The sequence below is a fragment of the Vitis riparia genome, chromosome 14 (genome assembly GCF_004353265.1).
Source record: "Vitis riparia cultivar Riparia Gloire de Montpellier isolate 1030 chromosome 14, EGFV_Vit.rip_1.0, whole genome shotgun sequence".
NCBI classification, from domain to species: Eukaryota; Viridiplantae; Streptophyta; class Magnoliopsida; order Vitales; family Vitaceae; genus Vitis; species Vitis riparia.
This window is the reverse complement of record NC_048444.1, coordinates 7,071,429-7,089,032: the sequence shown is the minus strand read 5'-3', so window position 1 is coordinate 7,089,032 and position 17,604 is coordinate 7,071,429. Positions and strand designations below refer to the sequence as shown.

General features: G+C 34.9%; 2 protein-coding genes across 2 annotated transcripts; one reads left to right on the top strand and one right to left on the bottom strand.

Annotated features, from left to right (window-relative positions):
- Positions 1-1,097: 1,097 nt before the first annotated feature.
- LOC117931068 (probable tRNA (guanine(26)-N(2))-dimethyltransferase 2) lies at positions 1,098-9,932 on the top strand. The gene is made up of 12 exons (XM_034851923.1): positions 1,098-1,350; positions 2,848-3,150; positions 3,569-3,656; positions 3,990-4,111; positions 4,490-4,629; positions 4,711-4,783; positions 5,591-5,679; positions 5,785-5,890; positions 7,356-7,568; positions 8,296-8,490; positions 9,022-9,099; positions 9,377-9,932. Exons 1-12 carry the CDS (start codon positions 1,255-1,257, stop codon positions 9,611-9,613), a joined length of 1,740 nt encoding a protein of 579 aa, XP_034707814.1. The 5' UTR covers positions 1,098-1,254; the 3' UTR covers positions 9,614-9,932.
- Positions 9,933-10,459: 527 nt separating this feature from the next.
- LOC117929672 (UDP-arabinopyranose mutase 3) lies at positions 10,460-13,561 on the bottom strand. The gene is made up of 4 exons (XM_034850037.1): positions 13,140-13,561; positions 11,521-11,771; positions 11,267-11,435; positions 10,460-10,988 (listed from the first exon to the last, which is right to left on the bottom strand). Exons 1-4 carry the CDS (start codon positions 13,461-13,463, stop codon positions 10,653-10,655), a joined length of 1,080 nt encoding a protein of 359 aa, XP_034705928.1. The 5' UTR covers positions 13,464-13,561; the 3' UTR covers positions 10,460-10,652.
- Positions 13,562-17,604: the final 4,043 nt, after the last annotated feature.

The following is a 17,604-nucleotide window of genomic DNA, read 5'->3' as shown; positions in this document are numbered from 1 at the left end:
AGAATTAGACTCATCCTTATTCTTTTTTTACTTAAGCTTTAAAAGGACATGTTCGAACCACCTATCAAGACATCCTTTTATGTAAGGAAGAAGTTTTCTAGCCCCAGAAAAACTAGACGGACTCAACCTAGTTGGCATTGCACCAACAACAGTGATCATAATACCTTATACATTTAATCTTCCCACATACATTAGATGTATAATATGGGAGATGCAAATACATTAGGTTCATGACTTTGATAACAAACATTGTTATGATTAACTTCATATAGTTATAAAGGCCACAATAATTCTAACACTTTTTTTCTCATTATTTATACAAATCATACTTATCATAATGACCATCTTCTTTAACTAATAAAAAAACTATAGTGAATTTAGTAACAATTTGAACAAATTAAAAAGTTTTTTTACTCGTATTTTTATTTTTAGTAATCATTTAAATACAATAACAAATAAAAATAGAATTAATTTTTTACTTCGTATTCAAATATTCCAAATATAAAGTGATAGAGGAGAGTGAGAGTGTTATTTCATTATTATTATTATTATTATGATTATTATTATTATTTTCTTTTTTTAGGATATCTAAAATCAATTAGAAAAATCTCCTTTAGTTGTTTTTTTTAACAATTCTCAAGAACAGTTTTATGTTTTTGAGAATAAAATAATAGAAAAACATATTTGATAATTAAAAAATAAAAAATCTCATATTTTTAAATAAGGAGACAAATATGTAGAACAAAGCATTGTATATAAAATTTATTTTTTAAAAATATTTGGAAACATAAAAATAAATAAAAAAACATTCCAAATTTTCAAAGAAAAAAAAATTGTTAAAAAAAAATATAAAAAATCAGAGAATTGAGAACTGTTTTGGCAAACATCCAACCTACATCTTTTAATCATTTTATAAGAAAAAAATAAATACTAACCAGGGCGAACCCGACCCAGATGAATAATCCTCTGGTGCACCTTAGCAGAAATTAGTAACAAATTCTAATGTGCACCGGGCTATGGTATTAGGGTTTAAAGGAAAAAATATTTTTAAAAAATAGAAATTGAAAAACCCACGATCTCGTAGACGCAGCAGGGATAGGGTTTGAGAGCCCTATATAAACAAGCCGGTTCAGCAGGTTATAAAAGCCTCTGAACATCCCATAAGAAGAAGAAGGAAATTTATATAACAGAGACGTCAGAACTAGCCAACAACACCCATTACCCTGTTTTGTATGCGAAAGGCAAAACAAAACAATGTCGATTGATCTCAGTGATTACTCAATCATCAAGGAAGGAGAGGCTGAGATTCTTATGCACGCCAAAAACGAAGTCTTTTACAACAAGACCCAGGTCTCATAATCTTCTCCTTTTTGTTCTCTCTTGCAATTTGTGCTCTCGTAATTGGATTTTTGATGGGTCAGTTTCTGATCACTGGTTACTGGATTGAACTTTTGATGGGCCACTTTTGTTATTTGAATTTGTTTTTTTTTTCATCCTTTTTATTGTGTTTTTCTCCTCCAGTATGATTCATTGTAATAAACTAGGGCATGGGTTTTTTATTCTTTTTGTATGACAATAGGGTGAAGAAAGAAACAGGGATGGAAAAGAATTACTGCTTGTTGCTTTATAAACTAAGATTTCTAATCATTGGTAGATGAGTTGGTTTTTTCCAAGGAATTCTGTTCTGTAAATTCCAAGATGAGCTGCATTGAATTGGAGTTTAGAAACAGTTTCCATTAATATGGAATTGTCTTTGTGAAGACTGGGCTTGTGGAATTTAAGTTTAGTTCCAAGTTCATTGGTAAAAAAGGCTACCAATAATGTAACATCAAAGTGAATTTCTTGTGGACAGGAGCTGAAAACTTTCTAATTCATAATACCAAATTGTGTTTTAGATTGATTGATGAAACCTGTGAGTTTAAAGCAGGGATGTGAATTTTCAGTGCGGTTATCTACCATGGTCATGTACTGGTACACAAGTAATATAAGATTAAATCAACCTGGTGAGGAACAGCCCATTAAAGTAGCTGCCTACAATGAAATGTGACCTAGGGCTTCAGTGTTTTAGCCTTTATGGGGACACTGGGATTAGGTTTTATGAATGAAATAAAGTTTATATTGTCTATGATTTAGAATGTTTTATGGGATGAAATTAAAACGGAAAGCTTGATGGAATTTTGGACAGCAAGGGAGTTAGGGGATTTTAAAGTTAAAGTAGTGGGATACTAGGGTAAAAGTAGGGTTAGAGTTATGTTTAAAGTAAATTTAAATGAAGATGAATAAAGAAATAGATAAATTTTAGAGTCTTAATCAGATCTTATAGGAGCCCCACCTGGTAAAGAAAAATGAAGTCTCACCATTAAAGAGAGTGTAAAATGTGCATAAAGTTTGTATTTATTGAATTATTATCTTTACAAATTCCTGTCCATGTAGAAGCATAATCATCAAATCCCTCTAACTTATAAAATAAAAAATAAAAAGGATAAACAGAAACTTGGCAATAAGAAACCTCTACCAAATAAATACTTCCAAAAAATCTAAATGAGATCAAATTAAGACTTCATTTCAGTTACACATCTTGTATGAGGTGTGAGTTTACATTTTTAAACATCTCATGAAAAATGTTTCATATTCAACCTTGCTTATCAAAAATATTTCATATTCAAACTTGCTTATCAAAAATATTTCACATTCAAACTTTTATCTGCTTATGTTCAAACCTATCTGATGGATGATTTTGCAAAATGGGTACAACCATTTGTTGCTTATACTAATTTATTACTCCCTTTTCTGGTTAACTTTGTGGTTCTCTTGTGGATTCTGATCATAGAAATCTATGTTGACCAGGTTAACAACAGAGATATATCCATTGCCGTCTTGAGGACATTTATATCCAAACGTAAACAGGAGCATGAAGCAAAGTTGTCCAAAAGAACCAAAGCAGCAAAAAAGGTGTCAGAGGAGGATGCTTCTGAACCTCTTGCAAAGGAAGCACCTACTGAGTCAGATATGCATGAAGAGAAATCTAATGGAGAATGTGCAGTTGCAGAAGAGACATCTCTAGATGAACCACGTTGCATCTCTGAAGAACCAGTTGGCATTATGGAGGAAAAGGGGCAGGGGCAACTGAAGCCACCAAGAGTTCTTGAGGTTCATCCTTGATCTGCTTTGTTATAGTTTTCACTTATTATGATTATGTTTTGCTTATTGAGGGTATGTCGGGAGATGTGTGGAAATTGGATGGCCATTGTTATTGACCATTTGAGGATAAAAAACTATTTTCCCCAAGGGGAAGGGGGCATTAATGAAAATGGAAAAATTCACCATAACTGATGGGTGTGGGTTTGATTCTATGTTTTCTTGAGAAATAACAGCATCTAAGATTTGCTGATGCTTTTTATGGTGGCAATTTTATGTATAATTGTATATTTCCACCTCCAAATGCTGTATTTGACATCCATATGTGCCTTTGTCTCTTTGTTTTTGAATGCTTTGCCTAGAAAATTGTAAATTTGCATGGTTCTAGTCCTTTTATGATTTATATTGCTATTTCCTTCTGACTTCACAGGCTTTGTCAGCTTCTGGGTTAAGGGCTTTAAGATATGCACGTGAAGTAGAAGGCGTTGGTCAAGTTGTGGCCCTAGATAATGATAAAGGTAGTTTTCAATTTTAAACATACTAGTATTTTACTGATGTCAATTGCTCAGAAGGCCCTTCTTGTTCCTTCCTTGACTAAAAGGACATTTTCATGCCTGAAAAAGGCCTCACAGAATTAGATGTTGATGCTAGTTCCTATTTGATAAATGGCCATATGGCCATACCGCACTATTTATGTGTGCATGTTGTATCTTTCTGGTGCCATACAAGTACAAAATCTTAGGTCAACTGATAATCAAGAATTTGCAAGTTGTTTTGATGGGGGTCTGTCTTATCTGTTTTTAAATGAGCTTTACATCAGAAGAGTTATCTCTGTTACTTGCTTGTTGCAGTGTCAGTTGAAGCTTGCAGGAGAAACATAAAGTTCAATGGTTCAGTTGCAAGTTCAAAGGTGGATTCACAACTTGCTGATGCTCGTGTGTATATGCTTACCCACCCCAAAGAATTTGATGTGGTACACTCTCTCTCTCTCTCTCTCGTGTGTAAACACATGTATAAAATACATTTGTATAACTGCATGTTCATGTCAAATTCTTTTGGGTGGGTAAACATGTGCACATAGGCATATGGAGATACCTTCTGAGAATTTGAATCTCTATGTTGTCTAGTCAAATCTAAAACTAGATAATAATAAATAAATAAATAAATTTGCATCATCAAAGCATGATTTTTCAAATTCCACTAGTGCCAGTAATTTAGGTTGGTGGTTATTAGTTATTTCTTATCTCAGGATTCTTTGTACACATGAATAGACTTGCTAGGGCATGTTCTCTGTTATGTTCATTTCCATTGAAAGCAACTCTTAGTAGTTTATTGGTTATGGATGTGTCAGGTTGATCTTGATCCCTACGGTTCACCTTCTGTGTTCTTGGATTCTGCGGTTCAATGTGTTGCTGATGGAGGCATGTTGATGTGTACAGCAACTGATATGGCAGTGCTATGTGGGGGCAATGGAGAGGCCTGCTATTCCAAGTAAGGCTTTTTACTCCCCTCATTTTTTGATAGAGAAATGTTTCTGATTCTAGGCTCATCTTTGATGAACTGTTTGTGTAGGTATGGTTCCTATCCGCTGAGAGGAAAGTATTGCCATGAAATGGCTTTGAGGATCCTCCTTGCCAGTATTGAGGTATCCATGAAAAAGCTGCTTTGTTTTAATATAGACAAAATATAACATAATTGAAATCCCATATTTGTCTTTGTCCAGAAGAACAGAGAAAAATGTATTGGTTCATCTTGCCTATCAATCATTTTGCAATCTTTCAAAATTTCACAACTCTATGAAGCAACTGTTTTAAGTTTGAAGTGACATGAATCTATCTCTACCCAATATATTAATATGATTAGGTAAGGAAACTACACACTTTCAAAAATACCCTTTATTCAATGTATTCCCTTCACATCAAAAGGGCAAGATTTCTGTGATGTGTTAATTTAAGGTTTTGTGGTTCATTTAAGCGATTCTTAAATTGGGGAAGTGATAAGGTAAGGGATGATAACATAAGGCGGGATCCCAACCTCACCAAGGAAATGGATACTCTAACTGCCCCATCACTTACCATTTGGGTGGATCACATCAATAGAAACCATAGCCGAGCACGCCCCTAACTAAGACATAGCTGTGCTTGATAAAATTGACTTGACCTTTTTTTCTTGCTATACAATACCATTGTGGGACAAAAATTCAACTGAAGAGTATTTGCATTGTAGAGCCTTGGGAGGGATGCAAGAAGCATTTTGTCCTCATTTGAGCATTTCACGAAATTAGATTTAATATTTATTTTACTTTTTCCCATTGTTATTCTGCAAAGAATCGTTTTTGTTGTTACGGTTTTGCACAAATTGTTCTTTATAATATATGATTTTATTCTTACTTTTTGTTGCATAATTTAGTTCTAAGTGTTGTCTAAAAGCCTTTTTTTTTCCTTAAATGCAGAGCCATGCAAACCGCTACAAGCGGTACATTGTTCCTGTTCTCTCTGTCCAAATGGACTTCTATGTCCGGGTTTTTGTTCGCATATACACGTGCGTAGCCTACTTATTTCTGGTGCACTTTGTTTTAGCTTGTACGATGCTGTGTTTAGTCATTAATTTTTAGTTTGACTGACAGACGAAATAATTCATGTTCAGGTCTGCAAGTGCAATGAAGAGCACTCCTCTTAAGCTCTCTTACGTCTACCAGTGTACCGGTTGTGATTCATTCCATCTTCAGCCTATTGGGAGGACCGTCTCCAAGGTATGATTCATCTGAGAACATCTGCAATTGGTGCTAGTTCATTACTTAAAGGTTTTGTAGTTTGATTGCATCTGTGCTTATGTTAAGCATTGATGACATGTGGGTGATATGGCAACATCAGAACTCCAATTTTCTGCCTGATTTATGTAATAAAGTAATAAGAAGATTCAGTTATTTATCATTCACATTCATAGAGATAAACTTAGAAAAAAATTTATTAAAACATTAAAAGTTATATAAACAAAATTTTCAGAACGATAAAACATCTTGCTGATAGAATCTTATGAGCTTCTTTGATAAACAGCTTTGCTCGCAGAATCTTATGGGCTTCATTGATTCAGGTTTTGGGAAAAATTTCTCTGCTTCTGAAAGTAGGAAACAATGGAAGTGACCTGTCAAACATGTTTTCAGTGATTTACATAAATTATTTGTAAAACTCTGCACCTTTTTCAAGAAAAGTCAGAAAGTTGTTTTCCTCTATTTTAATTTCAAAATACCAAGCTGATATGGGCTACAAGCATAACACCCCACCTCATGTGTAACCTTCTTTTGACTTGCATGTGGCTTAGTAAATAGGGAAAATAAATAAGCGCTGAGATTCAAACTCATGATCTTCTATAAAACAAGGCTCTAATATCATTTTGAGTTATCAATTTGATCGAAAAACTTCAGCCAAGAGGTAATGGTGGACCAACAATGTATACCAAGCTGATGTGGACTACGTCCTTACTTATAGTTGGGTTAGAATGGTTGGAGATGACATATCAATGGGGTTGCATGGTAATTCAACCCAGAAAGTGAAGGGAAAATTGTTGGTTAACAGTACTAGTGGACAAGTTGTTAGTTAAGTATATTAATGCCTGATGTCATTCCAAGCCTGATTAACTCTGCTAAGGGAGTTTGCCCAAGTTTTCTTACTTTTGAATCATAGCATAATCCCTGGCCCGCTGAAAATCTAAATCCTCAAGTAGTTGTAGAGGTCTGCTGATGGCTTGCCTGCCTATGCCTTTTAACTTTGTTATAATGGTACTAAACTTCGCATACCAAATGCCTATACCAAGAAAGATCTTGGAATGTGGTAGCTTGGTGGAAGTATTGAATGTTTTCCTTGGTGGGCTGAATATAATGCTATTTTAACACTGTTCTATAGAAAACAACGGAGAATTAAAAAAAGAAGGAACTTTTGGATCATTGCTTTTTCTTGGCAATCAAAACAGAGTTTAGGTGTAGAAAGATGTTAGAAGAGTGTATGTCATTGTAAGATTGAGCAGAAGGTTTTTTTTTTTTTTTTCCTTTTCCCCATCACTATTAGAAGACTTGTTTACCATCTCGTGACATTATATATTTTGGGAATGCTGCTAATACCACATCTTCTTGTTAAAGATCAGTGATATAGTTTCATTTTAAATTGTTACTGTATTATTGATATTGTGCCTGTTTCTTGTTTTTTCTCTTCCTCCTCAAGAATAACAGTGTAAGGTATCTGCCTGGGTTTGGTCCTGTTGTTCCTCAAGAATGCAGTGACTGTGGGAAGAAATTTAACATGGGTGGGCCCATCTGGTCTGCTCCCATCCATGATCAAGAATGGGTGACTTCCATATTAGCAGATGTGAAATCTATGAAGGACAGGTATCCTGCTTATAACCGAATCTCTGCTGTGTTGACAACAATTTCAGAGGTAAATTCTTTGTGCATATTATAATTTATTGTATTAAAAAATCAATGTCTAATGAGCCACTCGACATCTCATGTCAATCTAAATTGAAATTTCAAGTTTGGATGCATTTGGCGCTACTGAAGTAAATCCAGGAGATGATATAATTCATACTCTTTTTTGGAGAAAAAGGAATTTATACTTCTTTTTTAAACAAATTCTGTAACTCTGCAACACAGCGTAATTTCCTTTGTGCATAACTTTTCCCTAAATATTGTTTAATGGTTAATAGTAAAAGTGGTTGGTAATGCACACCAATTCAACATAATATTGCATAAAGTTTACCACCATAAAGGTGTGTGTTCTGTCAAACAGTGAGAAATTTCCTCTTTTAGAAAATAGAGCTAACATGTGAGGTGTATCCATCTCATAGGGCACAATTTCAATGATATGGCTTAGTATTGGGACAATCATAATTTAGGCTGGAACATCCAACATCACATGTATTGTCTTGATTTTCTTTGCTTTAATACATTTGTGTGACCTAATTTTCATTTGATCTATTGGTTTTACTTATGAGAGATCATACATGTTTTTGTGATTGTATGGTTACACATGTTTTCATTTGAGAGACTTATCGAATTATGGATGTTTTGTAATTATGAAGTAATGGATATTTTGGGAAATTCTCGTCTTATGAAGATGATCTTGTGCATGTGTTTGTTCCTGATCCCATTAGCCTATTTTGCAGGAATTGCCTGATGTTCCTCTATTTTTGAGTCTTCACAACCTCTGTGCAACGCTAAAATGCACTTCACCATCAGCAGTAATATTCCGTTCTGCTGTGCTAAATGCAGGATATCGTATATCTGGAACTCATGTGAATCCATTAGGAATGAAATCTGATGCTCCCATGGATGTAATTTGGGACATAATGCGTTGCTGGGTGAGGACCCTTTTTTGTTCCTTATATGATAAGATCGCAATGTTAAACATTTTTCAGTAACTTTCAAGGTCTTTTTTAATAGGGAAAAGTGTGCTTTTCTACATGCATATGAACCGTTTAAAAATGATTTTAGTTTCATGCACCCTAAAGTCAAGGGTCATATTTGAGGTGGTCAAAGGTAGTACCTATATCATTATAAGATATTACTATGTGGACAAAGTAGTACCTTTGACCAAAAAGTGCATAAAATTCTAATCATTTTAGATAAATATATTAAATTTGGATTTTCTAAACTTAAGTTCTTATTTCGTGATTTTTTCCAAGAATGCGTACGAAAACACACTTTTCCCTTTTCAATTCTCAAATTATCATGCAGGCAGCATCTTGTCCCTTGTTTCCTGAATCACCTAGTTTTCGCAAGTTAATTGCTACATCCTTTTCTGGATATTTCCTTGTTTGAAGAATTGTAACATCGATGGTTTTTCTAAAGGCTACGAAATGGCATTCACATAATCAGCTCATGACTTGTAGGTAAAAAATCATCCTGTGAAAGCTCAACAACCAGATCAATCTGGGAGTGTAATACTTGCGAAGGAACCGGTTCTTCAAGTGAGTTTGTGTCTTGAGCCCTTGTAGTTTTTTGAGAGTGTTGGAAGTATAGATTTCCTCCCCTTTGGATTTGTTTACTTTTTTCACGGATTCAGTTTTAATCCGGCAGCACTCCCCCTAAAATCAAATCTCAAGGCAACAGTCATACGGATACTTCCAGATGCACCCACCACACAACCACACTCAACTTGGAAAAAAAAAAAAAAATGGTATTGATTTGCTAGTTTCATGAGTCGAGAATTAATCTCTCTTGCATCTTTATTTTGATGTTGTGCAGGCTAACTTTGCTCGAGCAGTTGCCTCTCTTAGCAAAGCACAAACCAAAAAGGTAGCACGCTTCTTACCAAATCCTGAACGGCATTGGGGCCCAAAGCTCAGGGCAGGACGACAGATTACTAGCAAGCATGTGTCTCTTTTAGGTCCGGAGGCTGTAAACGGAAGTATGAACCATCAAGAAGATGAAGAACCAAATTCCAAGCGGCAGAAGACAGATCAAGCGGCTTTGGCTTCATAAAGAATGTCCTCTTGCATAATTGTCCCTGGATTTTAGCTGTCTCTCTGATCTTCTAGTCTGCTTTCTGCCGGAGAGACAAAGAAGTCATCTAGTATTCCCAAAAAGGGTTGCTGGGTTCTTTAATAATCACACCCCATAATCCCTCATATTTTGAGCTGCATTTTCATCCAATTTCTGAGTTCTGATAGTGTAACCTAAGATTTTATTGGTAATATATTTGTTGAGTTGCTGCAATCCGCTTGTTCCTTGGACCCTGTTAAACTCAGGTGTTGTTTTGGATGTTGTATGAAATGATTTACTTCAGCTCTCATCCTTTTAATTAAGATTTTCCAACATGTTTTGATATGCCGAAAAACGGCTAATGATTATGTTTAGGGCTGGAGTTGTAGTCAAGAGTGCCATAAGAATCCTGGTCAAAGAACATGGACTCCAACCTTGGTGGTTTAACTGCTATCCTCTGATTTTCTGGCTCTAAGCCATTGATTGTCATTTTCAGTTGGGCTTCTTTGGTCCATGAGAAAATAAAGGATATTGTGTTCATGTTAGGCGGGAAAGCTATGGCATTTTCAGGGGAAAAAACAATGAACGGGACAGGACGTGGTGACAAGCTGCCAACCAAATCCAAGCCTTGGATGTGAGGAGAGGGGTTACACGGTTTGACCATGATAAGAGCCTTAGACTAAGGTGAAGAGCCCTTGCAGCAAATGGACGAATCTGTACAAGATTTTTCGGCCTTTTCCTCGGGGCCCTTGGGAAAAGTAGGACAACATGATGTTTCAAATTTAAATATCAAATTCCAAAAAGAAAAGGCACAGTGACCATAGTCATAACACAAACATGGCAATCTTTTGTTGTTAAATCAACTATCTTTTATTTATTTTTTTCTAAGCTCATAGCACGAGTACAACAAAAATATTACATTCATCAATTGCAAATCCAAGCTTTTTGACCAAATAGGTCTGCGACAAAATTAAACAGTGGTTGAGAACTATTGATTCCTTAACTAACAGAAAATAAAGACAGATATTCAAAAAATCTATTAGGCAGTGCCATTAGGACGTTTGGCAGAACCTCCAGCTGCGTTGAGCTCATCCCAGGCTTCAATCCATGTGACCATGGCATCCCCTAACTTGACAAAGTAAGGGTCTACCTTCCCAAGCTTTTCCTTGACTAGCTTGGCCAGCTCAACATAGCATTTTTGAACAGTGGTGCAATCCTTTGGAAGGGAAACTGATTGGAAGAATGGGATAATCTCTTCCTGCCAGAAGATGCCATTGTATTCCTTCTTTAGGTTCACAAAGGGGTTACTAGCTTTGCTGTGCCAAATGTATGGCAAACCTGTCTTCACTCCCAATCCCAGATGGTCGCATGTCACCTACATGATCACCCATCAAACACCCGTCAGTGTTTTTGTCATGATAACTTCTTGGCATGTTGACAAAAAGGTTGATTATGTTCTACAATGTCAGGCAATTTTTTTTTTTTTAGTACTTCACTATTATTATGTTGTCATTCATTCTTAAAGGTTTCTTTTTTGTTCTTAGGATTTTTGAAAATTTAACCAACTGCTATAATGCTGGAAAGATCACAAGAAAATATGAAAGCAGAACAAATTGCACATGAAATATTGAAGAAAGGGAGCTGATCCCACACCTTGACACACCAGCCAGCCCACATATCGTCGTAGCGTCCAATAGGCTGACCATCACCCATGAGTCCGAAGTACATGGCAGGGCCAATGAGATCACGGTCAAATGCCAGATTCATACCACACATGGGGAACAAGGTGCCCTTTGGAATGGTCAAAACAGCATCCACAAACCTGATAGAACCATTGACATGTAAATTGCAATTATATTAACATCAAATGAAGTTTCTAGGCTTCCAGTTGAGGAGAAATCGCATACCTAGTATTCCTCTCAAGTGGCTTCACGAGCTGTGTTGGTGCATCATAATCTGGGATGTTGAGCCACAAACCATGAGAAACAGCAGTAGGAACACCCTCACGGAGACTGAAAGGGTATCCACGCACATAATCTGCACCTTCACGGAACGGGTCATACAGGGTGTTGAAAAAAAAGGGAGTGGATGGGGAAAGAAGGTTCTTAATGTGCTGCTCAAGTGCATTGATCTGTTTGCCAGATGGGTCCTTAGCAACCTAAGCATCAATAAGAATTTCGAAAAGTCAGTTTCAAGAGATCGTTCAATCAGTAAATAGGAATATTATAACACTAGTAAACAAAACTACTTCAACATAAAAAATAAAAAGAAAAGCACATGCCAATGCATAAAAAATATCAATCATCTGACTAACAAGTAATCAAATTGAAATAAGAACGATTCTTAGCATCACTAGTCAGGTCAATCATGTGGTGAAGCAAATTGTTTAAGCCCCCTGAAATAATTATCAGCCACTTTTGATAGAACATATGGAACTATATCAACCAAAAGACAGACCCTTAAATCTAATCAACTAGCTTGAATCTGGAAGTTAATAAAAACTAAAGATCATAATCTTCATACACTTATGGCTTACAATTATATCGACAGAGTCATTCCGTGATCATCCACTTTTAACCATTTCAAGGCCGGTATACCAATTGGATGGTCTGCTAGCATGCAAGCAAGAAATGGAGTAAAGTTCTCTTTTCGGTGGGAAAGGTTATCATCATAGGAGGAGCATCTAGTACATTATAGGTTGCCTCGCTGGAAATCAATCTATTAGCTGTGATTGCCTATCAACCAGGACCCACCAAAGGGACAAAAAATAAAACCGATGACCCAATTCATATGAACGTATTGTAGGAACAAATGATGATACAATTATGTACAAGATTTCAAAATGCTACAGCTGTATATCACATTTATCAATTAGCCTTGACAAGGGCATTAGTGAAATTGGAAAAACAATTATATGTGTGGTTGAGAGAAGGAAGCAACATATTAATCCAAACAAAGAATTTCAAGATCTCATCAGCCATCCTCAGTTTTAAGACTTAAGTCAATTATTAGTAGAAGCTATAGCTTGCAGACAAACAAGTCAAATTTACCCGATCTCTGATCTCAAATTAGGCCACAGCTTACAAATCAGGAGAGATCTTAAATTAATTGCATCACTGATCCTTACTATAATTCATATAAAAACAACAAAGTTGGCATTTGAAACCAAATTCCAAAGACCCAGTCCCCAATTCCACGAAAAAATCGCAAGTAAATGCCAGATATTCAAATTCCATAAAGTTGGAGTTCGAAACCAAATCCAGCAGAATGCAAAGAAACGGAGGATAAGCACAGTTGAAGGACAATGCAGATTCAAACTGACACCACAGTTGCACGCAAACAATATTTACATAACGGGTCAAAATAAAAAAAGTCCATACACTGCAAGAAAAAGACAATCCACTCGATTTTCTCACCAACCAAGCAACTTAGTCGAAGACAAAGAGACACCAAGATCCAAACTTTGCGGCATAAAAGCGAAAACACAGATAGAAAACAGCAAGAGGAGAAGGAAAAAAACACTTACAAAGCAGTCATCATCAATAGTGAAGATGTACTTCTTCTTGGAGACCATGTAGCCGAAGCAACGGCAAGCAGAGTCCTTGAAGGAAATGCAAGAGGCCTTGGGGCCCAGAATCTTGTTAATATCATTGCGGTTGTAGAGCTCGTAGTCGAAGCCATCTGGGACCTTGATGGTCTTCGAAGGATCACCATCCTGAACGATGATCAGATGATACGGCTGAAAAAACGGCCGCCACATTTCGAGGAAGTCGAGGTTCCTGATAGTGGGGATCACGATGTCAAGCTCGTCCTTGAGGATAGGCGTCGCGGTCGACGATGGCGCAGCCATTGTGAAGAGGGAAAGAGGCCGAGTTCTACCGTTCTAGAGAGAGGTGGAGGTGGTGGTGGTGGAAGTAGTAAAGAATGGTGGAAGGAGGGAGGCAATGGTCGTGGTCCTTACTGCTTATAAATAAGGAGTACGTAGTGGCACGTGCGACGTCGGTGGTCTCGGCACGAGTGGCGCGCCCGGGGGATGGGTGTCGGTGAGTGGGACTCTTTCAAAAAAATCGCCGCTGATATTGGTCTGCCTTGCGTTTGTGTTCAAAAATGGCAATTCTTTTGATGCATTCCATGTGTATCGTGCACTACCGCCGCGTCGCCGTTCACTTAAAGGGCTCGGAGCTTTTACATGATCAAATGGCTGTGAGTCGTCTGATCCAGTGGCCCTGTTTGTGAAGGTGGGATAAGGTTCTGATTGACTTAGAAGGAATTAAAATATTATGGTTATGGATGGAAACTATGAAGGCATATAGGGGGATAATCATGGCATGGCGCCACTTCCTTTTGACTTCAGCATTGGAGACTTGTGAGTAGTTGTGAATGTGTTCAGTGGATATCCCATTTTGGTTTTTGTTACATTATTTTATTTAATTTTTTAATAATTTATTGTGTGAGTGCAAGGCCAAATTCTCTGCACATCCATCTCAATTAAGAATTTTTTAATCTTGAAGTTTAATGTTATCCAAAATTATACTTTTGGGCATCATTTAAATTGTTCTTAAATACTTTTTTAACTATCTTTATAATAAATTTTTGTTCAAATTTGGGCAATACTTGGATAAGGTATACCAGGATAAAAATATTTTAAAAAGTCATGTCAATTTTGTATTTTTAATAAAAAAACATTAAAATCTATTTTATTTTATATAAGAAGATTAATTAATATGTTCAAAATTAATGCCTAAAATACACTTATTTTAATTTTTTTTAAATTTTAAAAAATAATCTAGTGTTATATATGTAGAAATAATATATTTACATCATTTTTCATTTAAATTTTTTTCTTCTCTTTTCACATCTTCTTCTTCTTTCAATTGAATTGTTCTTATAACGATCAAAATAAGTGTAATTTCTATAATTTCAAAAAGCAGAGGTAAAAGCTTTTTCTTTTAGATTTTTCTTTATATTAATGATTTAAGGTTTGTATTTTATATTTTATTCTTTTGGATTTATACATGCACATCTTCTCATGTTCATAATAGAATATCTTATAAGAAAAAACTAGTAAAATACCCTATGAGTTATGGAATGATTATGCACCTAACAAGCATACTTGAAAGTGTAAGGTCGGGTACAATTACAACTTATAGGTTTTTAATTATTATATCAAAAAACAATCTCATAGAAGTGAACTCCATAATGGAAACAAAGAAAGTTGATTTCTTTGAAAATGTATTTCTTATGAAACTTAGTGGTGAAGAAACAAATTCAGAGAATAATTAGAGACAAGTTTAATGAATCTTCTAAAATTGAACTAAGAAGAAGTAAAAGAGATGAGAAATAAACAAACCTTAAAAATCATTTCTACACATTTCTAATATATGAGAACTTTAGATTCTTCAAAAAAACTATAACTTCTCTAGATGCACCATTATGAAAACAGACTATTACCAATGAAATTGAATTGATCATGTGTAAACCATACATGGGAGATAGTAGATTTACCTCATAGTGAAAAAACTAGGTTGTGAGTGGTTGCTTCAAAAAAAACATTAAAGTGAGATGGGTCCATAAAGAAGAACAAAGCATGCATGATAATCAAAGGTTTTAAACAAAGGGTATATATTATTTTGATACCTTTTCCCACGTGACCATGATTTCCTCAATTAGAGTTTTGTTACCCCTCTAGCTTTCATTTATAACTTGGTAAACGCCAAATGATGCTAAGATTGTGTTCTTGAATGGGGAATTGGAAATGAAAATGAAAATTTATATAGACCAACCTAAGGGTTGTGTGGTTCTAGGAGAAGAATGAAAGGTATGTGGACTAGTTATATCACTATATGGGTTAATGTTATGATAAAACCCTTTAAAGTATAACATAATATAACAAATGAGTTTTAGTTTCCACTATTCAATCCTTAATTAAATTAATATTTATTTGAACATTCATACTTATATCACTTGTATTATACATAACTAGGATGTATTAAAAGTTGTGTAAAATATTTAAGTCATAATTTCCTTGCAAGTTGATGAGTAATTTATAGTCAATCCATGGTGTCAAACAATTCATCTAAGGCTGTAGTGCACTAACTTAATTAGAGAGATAACTTATCTTGGTCATCGAGATAAGTTTTTCATGAAGAGTGCACTATTGTGTATGGTTTACATATTGAAAAATATCTACAGTAGTTCATAATATTGGCTAGTGAATAGTCTTGATTTCATCAAGCTAATAGTTGTATGGATTCTCAATCTTAAAAAAATATTGAACCACTATTGTAATCTTTAATGACTTTGACCTATGCGTGAGGCTCTAAGGTAGTCATATATTCCCTATTGATTGAGTCACTATTTACTAAAGTAGGTGATGATAGGTATTCTCAATAGAGATACCATGATATCTCATAGGATTGAGACAATGTGTTCTCTTAGATGATTTTAAGGATTTATAACATAAAATTTATGACCCTACAGTAATTTCTTAAAAGGGATTTAGCATATGTCATTTGTGGATCTAAGTATATCAATTGATCACAAAATAGGAAAATCTAAGACTTAATGATGGTAGAGATAATCTTGATAGGTTTATAACTTCCACCTCATTAAATTATGAACACCAATACATGGAAAGTCCACATATAGTGGATATTAGGTTATGGATACTAATCTACTTACATGAGAAACACCTCTTGACGATTAAGACAAATCATTCTTCCAATTAGAAGGTAGTGCACTATATTTTAAAAGGATTTATCTAAGTCCCTAGACGAACTATAAACAACTTATCAACTTATAAGGAACCTATAACTTAGATTTTTTATATAATTCATAATACACTCAAGTCATATACAATACAAGTGATGTAGGCTTAAATGCTCAAATTAATCATAATGCATAAATTGCATAGTAAAGGGATACCAAAATCATGAATATAAATTAATTTTATTTATTGTTACATCATGTCATCCTTTTCAGGGCTCCGTCCTAACATGCACACGATTTTAATCAAATATTTCAAAGTTGCAATTATTTAATTTTAAATTTAACTTTTTTTTTATTAGCTTTAAGTTTAGTTGAGTCATTCTCAGTTAGAGATAATCTATTCCCTAGTCAAAGCATTTAGTGGGCTGAATTGGTATAACTACGTTTTAACTTCATTTATTTATGTTTGAGCCATTCAACATTTTTAAGAGAGTTATGTTAGAACTCTACCTATAAAAGCCCCTCCTTAGAGTTACTCGAGAAATCACTTCCTCCTAATCTAATGTTTCCATCTTTGCCACTTCTCTATCTTTGGTGACTCTACTTCTTTGTTTTTTATAATTGCTATAGCCCATCATTTTGATCCACTATTACAGTCCATTCTATGGTTCCACTTTACTTGCTTGAAATCCTTTGCCTTTAACACTACTATAACTAAGTTTTCCTTTGACACTAGTACAACCAAGTTCATCATTGACATTGCAACAACCAAGTTCACCATTGACATTGTAGCCAAGTTCACCCTACTACAACCATACCAATTGTTGCACTCTTTCTTGTAGCCATATATACTATTGCAAGCTTCCTATAGTCAACCTTCAAATTCGAGTTGTATTGTACCTCATCCAAGGAATGCACCTTAAATAAGGCTTTTGGTTATTGAATATTAGAGTAGGACACTAGTTCCCTATTGTACCAATATTGATTTCCAAGGAAAGTAGGGATGACAACGGGGCAGGTTCAGGATTGGTCACTCTCATCCCAACCCCGTCTCGTTTATTCAAAATAATTTCTATCCCTGTCCCATTTAAAAATTTTAAACGGGGCGGGGCAGGGCGAGTATGATAAATTCTCATACCCACCTCACCTCACCCTGTTTAACTTTTTTTTTTTAAAAAAAAAAAAAAAAAAAAATTTCTTTTAAAATTTTTAATTACATTAAAATAAATATATTTTATAAATAATTGAATTATTATATTTTTTATAACTTATTTTATTAAAAA

Coding starts and splice junctions, on each gene's coding strand:
- LOC117931068 (XM_034851923.1), top strand. CDS start 1,255: ATGTCGATTGATCTCAGTGATTACTCAATCATCAAGGAAGGAGAGGCT. Junction 4,630..4,710: donor GGAGAGGCCTGCTATTCCAA/GTAAGGCTTTTT, acceptor CTGTTTGTGTAG/GTATGGTTCCTATCCGCTGA. Junction 7,569..8,295: donor TGTTGACAACAATTTCAGAG/GTAAATTCTTTG, acceptor CCTATTTTGCAG/GAATTGCCTGATGTTCCTCT.
- LOC117929672 (XM_034850037.1), bottom strand. CDS start 13,463: ATGGCTGCGCCATCGTCGACCGCGACGCCTATCCTCAAGGACGAGCTT. Junction 11,436..11,520: donor CCACTTGAGAGGAATACTAG/GTATGCGATTTC, acceptor TGGTTCTATCAG/GTTTGTGGATGCTGTTTTGA. Junction 10,989..11,266: donor GGGCTGGCTGGTGTGTCAAG/GTGTGGGATCAG, acceptor GTGATCATGTAG/GTGACATGCGACCATCTGGG.